Genomic DNA, 6937 nt, shown 5'->3' with positions numbered 1-6937 from the left:
CCCCCCCCCAAGCACCAAGAAGACAGAGCATCACTTGCCCCAGACTGAGAGTTCCTACCTATACCTTGTGGCCAAGAGCCACTGATGGACCTCTGCTCCATATGCTTATCCAGTTCCCTGTTGAAGCTGTCCGTGCTTGTAGCCGCCGCCACCTCCTGTGGCAGTGAATTCCATGTGTTAATCACTCTTTGGGTGAAGAAGGACTTCCTTTTATCCATTCTAACCCAACTGCTCAGCAATTTCATGGAGTGCCACAAGGAGTTCTTGTATTGTGAGGAAGGGAGAAAAGTCCTTCTTTCTCAACCTCTTCTATCCATGCATAATCTTATAAACCTCGATGATGTCACCCCTCAGCCGTCGTTTCAGCTAAAGAGCCCCAAGCGCTTTAACCTGTCTCCATATCTGTGGGAAAAGACATCTTGGGAGAGGGTGCGATGTCTGTGTGGAGGGAGCACAGGCTCTTTACCGAGTCTGCTGTTTCAGTGGCTTCACTCTGTGCTTAGTAGACTGATACTCAGAGGGCTCTCTCTTTTTTAAATGCCGTGCTTCCAGAGCAGCCCGAGCCCAGCAGATGGGGTGGTTTAAAAACGAGATCGTTCCCGTAACGACCACCATCACGAACGACCAGGGCAAGGAGCAGACGGTCACGGTACTCCAGGACGAAGGGATCCGGCCGGGCACCACGCTGGAAGGGCTGGCGAAGCTGAAGCCGGCCTTCAAAGAGGATGGTACCACCACCGCTGGTGAGAACGGGCAGGGGGTGAAGCCCCAGGGGGGCACCTGGCTAAAGAGAGGGCGCTTTTTGCACTCCCTCTCAGTTCCGTTTCTCGTGTTCTGCAGACTGGTGACACGGATGCCAGTTTGGGGTGGCGGGAAGTCGGTGGGCAGAGAAGGCAATATATCCTACGGGGGACGTCGGGATAAAGTTTTAACAATTTTAAAATTTAATAAAACAAATAAATAAAAAAATGAGGAAGCACTTGATGGACGGGCCGCTCCCGGCAACCTCTGCGGCTGTCGTCATTCGTTAAGCACGAATTGGATACAGGCGACCTCACGGCTGCAGGCAGCCCCACTCTGGCAAGCTGTCAACAGTTCCTGCTAGAATCTTAAGTCAGAGATGGAAGCATCGTGTGCCACCTCCCAGTGCGGATCACGCAGATGGTTGGCCTGCCAAGGTCTGTGAATGGATTTTGGTCGTATTGCACGTCTGCCCGGCTGGACAGCAGCCGAACCAAGCCGTTTTCTTTGTGTTGCCCGTTTCCCCCTTGTTTGTCGGCCGGCCGGCCCAATAGACTATTGTGCGAAACCTTTTTTCCCACAGGTAATTCCAGCCAGGTGAGTGACGGTGCCGCTGCTGTTCTCCTGGCCAGACGCTCCCGAGCGTCCCAGATGGGCCTTCCTGTCCTGGGCGTGCTGAGGTCTTACGCCGTGGTTGGAGTCCCACCCGACATCATGGGCATCGGGCCAGCCTATGCCATTCCGGTTGCCCTGGAAAAGGCTGGTAAGAACGGGCTTAAGTGTGATGGGAAGGCACATCTGTAGTCTTATATTTGATACCAGGGCGGGCACAGCGGCTCCGAGTTCTTAAGAACATAAGATAAGCCAATGTTGGATCAGGCCAATGGCCCATCCAGTCCAGCACTCTGTCACACAGTGGCCAAAAGTACCAGGGGCCATCAGGAGGTCCACCAGTGGGGCCAGGACACCAGAAGCCCTCCCACTGTTGTCCCCCCCCCCAAGCGCCAAGAACACAGAACTTCACTTGCTCCAGCCTGAGAGTTCCTATCTATACCTTGTGGCTAATAGCCACTGATGGACCTCTGCTCCAGATGTTTATCCAGTTCCCTCTTGAAGCCGTCCATGCTTGTAGCCACCGCCACCGTAGTTCCTATCTATACCTTGTGGCCAAGAGCCACTGATGGACCTCTGCTCCATATGCTTATCCAATTCCCTGTTGAAGCTGTCCGTGCTTGTAGCCACCGCCACCTCCTGTGGCAGTGAATTCCAGGTGTTCATCACCCTTTGGGTGAAGAAGGACTTCCTTTTATCCGTTTTAACCCGACTGCTCAGCAATTTCATGGAGTGCCCACAAGAAGTTCTTGTCTTGTGAGAAAGGGAGAAAAGGACTTCTTTCTCTACCTGGTCTATCCTGTGCACAATCTTATAAACCTCGATCGTGTCACCTTCTTGGCTGACATCTTAATCTAGGCAGAAGATCTCGCATCCTGCTTCTCTTCTGGCTGCCGCGCTGGCACCCTCTCTTCTTCCCTTTTTGGCTGTTGTGATCAATGTTTCCTCTAAGCTGTGGAGTCCTGTGAGCAAAAACTCTACTTTGTGAGCTGCTGCCATTGAAGTTGTGAGTGAGAGATTTGGCTGCTGCATAAACTAGTTTGTTCTGGGGCCATCCTCCCTGAGCGAAGGCAAAAATGTGTGAGCTGGAGGCTAAAAAACTGTGAGCTAGCTCACACTAACTCAGCTTAGAGGGAACACTGGTTGTGATACCAGGGAGGGAACGTGATAGATGTCTCTTCACTCCTTCCTTGGCGCCTGTAACACTGTATTTGTGCCATGGTTGCTGGGACGTAGTGGTACTTTCCAGGGCATCAGCCGTGTGTCCCTGCAGCCTTACCACTTACTCTGAAGCCAAGTATCGCAGCTGTCCCAAGTATGAGAGAGGAAGGTGCCCTCGGGTCGCAGTTTACTTGCGCAGGCCCGGAGAGGTTCCAAGGGAAGAGATGGTTCAGAGAGAGGTGGCTTGCCATGGCTTGCCATTGGTGGCCTCTGTGGTTAGCGTAGGTCTCTGGGGATCCGCAGGTGTGCTGGGCTCCCCAAAGGCAGATCCACCCAAGCAACAATTGGCAGATCCCCCCAAGCAACAATTTGGTCTTGAGTGTGCGGATGAGCCGTGAGTCGCTTGGTGTGAGCTCAGGTGCCACAGCTCGCTGGCGGGCGCACCACCAACCCATGTGTGCGCGTGTGGTGTGAACAGATATGTGTAGCTGGTTCCCTGCCAGGTCGTTTAGCCATGGGCAAATGAGAAGCAAACCTGATTTAGGGTTCCCGGAACTAGTTGTGTGACAGAAGGATCCTGGCTTTCCGTCTCGAGCCAGAAAAGGCTTCCTGCTGCAGATGGGCATTAGGAGGTTTTGCTGCGCTGATGATTTATCCCAACCGTTAACACAGCCATTTCTCGTGGTTAGGGTGATTAGCCAAGAGAGACACTGTGTGAGAGATTTGTGTGCACCAGTTATACAAAGACTGTAATCAAGATTTAATGCACAGCACGCAATGAATTTAGTTCAGGTGTTGGATGTATTATGATTTGTATTGTAAGCTTGTTGGAAGAGCTCAACCTCTCTCCCTCATGTTCAGGTCTGACTGTGAAGGATATCGACATCTTTGAAATCAACGAAGCCTTTGCCAGTCAGGTGAGAGGCACCTGCCCTGTTTGTGTTCTTCGTTCTCTGCCAAGGGTGCACGGTTTCTCTTTCGAATTGTCCCAGCAGAGGAACTCAGTGGGTTGAATCTCCCACTGGACACGCATGTTCCACAAAGGGCCTGTCCTCCATAGCTTCCTTTTGAAACGTTGTGAGCAGAAGGATTGAAACACTCCATGAAACTGCAGAGCGCACTCCAGTGGGCACTCCATGAAACTGCAGAGCGGTCGGGTTAGAACGGATAAAAGGAAGTACTTCTTCACCCAAAGAGTGATTAACACATGGAATTCACTGCCACAGGAAGTGGTGGGTGCTACAAGCATGGACGGCTTCAAAAGGGATCTTTGTGGCGGGGGTTACAGTGAACTGGATTACGGCTATGGCCATTCCATGGTTGGACCACCATGTTCTGAAGGCCCGCGTGAATGTGCCATCCCGACCCTGTTTGGGCAGTGAACATATTTTAGTTCGCCCACAGAGCCAAAAGGACCCGGTGCGTTCCGAATGGCCCTGTGGGATCCGATGACCCCTGGCAGCTCATTGGATGAGCTTGTCGAGGACTGGCAAAACTCTCGGCAGCCGTTGACGAGATCGCTCCCCAGCATCTTCTGCGTCCCCGCTCAAAACTCGCTCCATGGTCTACGCAGGAGCTGAGGTTGATGAAGCAGGAGCTTAGACGACTAGAGAGACAGTGGCGACATGCTCGGGACGAAGCGTCAAGAGCATCTTATGGGACGTTTATGAGATCCTATGAGATGGCAGTTAAGGCCGCGAAAAAAGAATACTATGCGGCAGGGCTCTTTTTGTAGAAAAAGCCCAGCAGGAACTCATTATCATGATAGGTCACACCCAGAATCAGGAACCCATTAGCATATTAGGCCACACCCCTGACTGCACCACTCATTAGCATATTAAGCCGCACCCCCATGTTACCAGAAGTGTGGTCATCCAGCCACACCCACCTTTTGCTTCTTACTCTGTGTACCTTGTTTGTTGTCAAAACCCAGGGCTTTTTTGTAGCAGGAACTCCTTTGCATGTTAGGCCACACACCCCTAATTGTAGCCAATCCGAATGAGTTTCTGCTGTTGCGTGTGGCCTATTATGCTAATGAGTTCCTGCTGGGCGTGGCCAACTTGGGAGTCGGCCGGAACTCCGTTCCTGTGCGTTCCTGCCCCAAAATAGCCCTGCTACGCGGCTACGATGGCATCTATGTGCTCTTGCCTGGCCCAATTATTTAGAACAATTCGGTCTCTGACTACTCTGCCGCAGGGCAGACCAAACGATACAGAATTGGAAACCGGCTGCGAGGCTTTTACGAGCGATTTCGCAGATAAAGTCTTATCGCTCTGCCACGACCTTCCCGCCACGGTTGAGACAGTGACGGAACTCGAGGCTCCATGCGCGTCTTCTGGTCAAGTTCTGGATTATTTCGGTCCACGCAGCCTAGAAAAGGTCGACAGATTACCCTCATGGGTTCGCCCAACCACCTGTGGCCTTGATCCGTGCCCATCATGGCTGATTAAGGCTGGCCGTGGTGGGTTGCGAGGGGCACTAAGGGAGATCGTCAACAAGTCCCCTTTAGAGGGGCTGTTCCCTAGTGCTCTAAAGGAGGCAGTGGTCCACCCACCCACCCCTTTAAAAAAGCCAACATCTGATCCAGCTGAATTGGCTAATCACCGACCGGTATCCAACTTGCCCTATTTGGACAAGTGAATTGAGAAGGCAGTAGCGAACCAGCTGCAGGGTTTTTTGGATGACGCCTCCATATTAGACCCCTTCGAGTCCGGCTTCCGACCTGGCCATGGGACAGAGATCCTAGAGGTTTTTTGTCACCTTCTGGGCGTGGGACAGCAGTCACTGGGTTTGTGTGTGGGGGGGAGGGAGGTATTAGTGAATTCCCTGCATTGTGCAGGGGGTTGGACTAGATGACCCTGGAGGTCCCTTCCAACTCTTATGATTCTATCTGGAAGCTCTATAAAACTGCTGTACTACTTAGGATTTAAATTGTGAAACACTAACACTGCCTGGAGTCGTCAGAAGGTCCGCGTTCAAGTTGTTTGGGGCACTGGCCAAGGAAGGCGTGCCTGACACAGTGCTCTCAATTTGTGGTGTCCCCCCGCAGGCCGTGTACTGCGTGGAGAAGCTGGGCATCCCCCCGGAGAAGGTCAACCCCCTCGGTGGCGCCATCGCCTTGGGGCACCCCCTGGGCTGCACCGGAGCTCGACAGGTCGTCACTCTGCTGAACGAGCTGAAGCGGAGGGGGAAGAGGTGAGCGTTGGATGGTCCGCATCGTTAAGACAGAAGTGTGTGCGAGAGAGAGAGAAACTAGAAAGTGCTTGATTGTTTGCCTGCACTTGCGTAGAAGGCTCTGGGAGTGCTGAGCAGATTGGGAAATTGCTTTTTGGTTTCTCTGCTGCAGAAACCGGGGGGGGGGGGGGGTTGAGTATCCCAAAACTTGATTTCTTGCCAGTGCAGATGGGAGCTTCGGAGGAAGCAGAGAAACATCTTTGTTAGCTCTAGGTTTCCCCCATCCTCCTTTTGTTCGAGCTACCATCCCCCGTAAGCATCCGTTTAAACGGCAAAGGAAAAAAAACAATCCCAGAATGGAAGTTTTCATGTACCTCCTTTCCCGTTGCAGAGGCTACGGAGTGGTCTCCATGTGCATCGGGACCGGCATGGGAGCGGCGGCGGTGTTTGAGTACCCGGGCAACTGACGTGCAGCGGCCTAACTCCTGGAGTGGCCTGCAGCCACCCGCCAGTGGTCCCGGTGCCCCGGCTTCAGGAACCCATCCAATGAAAAGATGCTAAAAAGTACAGCCTGTGGGCGGAGCGCATCCCACCCCACCCCCTTCTTGCACTGTCTTTCTGCTCTTGGTGATTCATGGCCCTGCCAGGCAGAGGCCCGGCCTCTGTCCAGCATGGCGACCAATCAGCTTGTGTCCTTGGTTCCCCGGAAGAATCTCGTCCTGCGGGCTGTAACGTGTTAGGTGCCCTGTTTACGGTTGGTGATGGGCATACTGTGTCGGGCGTAGTGGTTAAAGTGTCGGATGAGGGTCTGGGAAACGCAGGTTTGAATCCCTACTCTGTCGTGGGAGCCCACTGGGTGACCTTGGGCCAGTCACACGCCCTCAGCCTAACCTACCTCACAGGATTGTTGTGAGGAGGAAACGGAGGCGAGGAGAGCAACGTAAGCGGCTTTGGGTCCCCTTTGGAAAGAAAGGCAGGACATAAATAAATAAATAAATTTTCTAATGGGAACTGATCTTCGGCACCGGCACCCGACAGTGCTCCCTCTAAGCTGTGGAGTCCTGTGAGCAAAAATCCCACTTTCTAAGGGACTGGCATTAAAGTTGTGAGCGAGCGATTTGGCTGCTACATGAATCAGTTTGCTCTGGAGCCCTCCTTCCCGAGCAAGGACAAAAACGTATGAGCCGGAGGCTAAAACACTGAGCTAGCTCACACTAACCCAGCTTAGAGGGAACACTGGTGCCTGACT

The 6937-nt window shown here is 53.0% G+C and overlaps 1 protein-coding gene across 1 annotated transcript in view; it reads left to right on the top strand.

The window, feature by feature from the left end:
• Positions 1-6534, top strand: part of ACAA1 (acetyl-CoA acyltransferase 1) — a gene marked incomplete at its 5' end in the record, with an annotated part of 21257 nt that extends 14723 nt beyond the window's left edge. Inside the window, 5 exons of the mRNA XM_015408330.1 lie at positions 553-743; positions 1325-1504; positions 3376-3431; positions 5564-5709; positions 6080-6534. Of these exons, the coding sequence (XP_015263816.1) occupies positions 553-743; positions 1325-1504; positions 3376-3431; positions 5564-5709; positions 6080-6155 (649 nt within the window). The remainder of the gene's footprint in view (positions 1-552; positions 744-1324; positions 1505-3375; positions 3432-5563; positions 5710-6079) is intronic.
• Between the last annotated feature and the right edge of the window lie 403 nt (positions 6535-6937).

This window comes from Gekko japonicus, unplaced genomic scaffold (genome assembly GCF_001447785.1).
Source record: "Gekko japonicus isolate JY-2015 unplaced genomic scaffold, Gekko_japonicus_V1.1 scaffold5705, whole genome shotgun sequence".
Taxonomy (NCBI): domain Eukaryota; kingdom Metazoa; phylum Chordata; class Lepidosauria; order Squamata; family Gekkonidae; genus Gekko; species Gekko japonicus.
The sequence above is the reverse complement of the archived record's forward strand: the minus strand, read 5'-3'. Positions and strand labels throughout refer to the sequence as shown.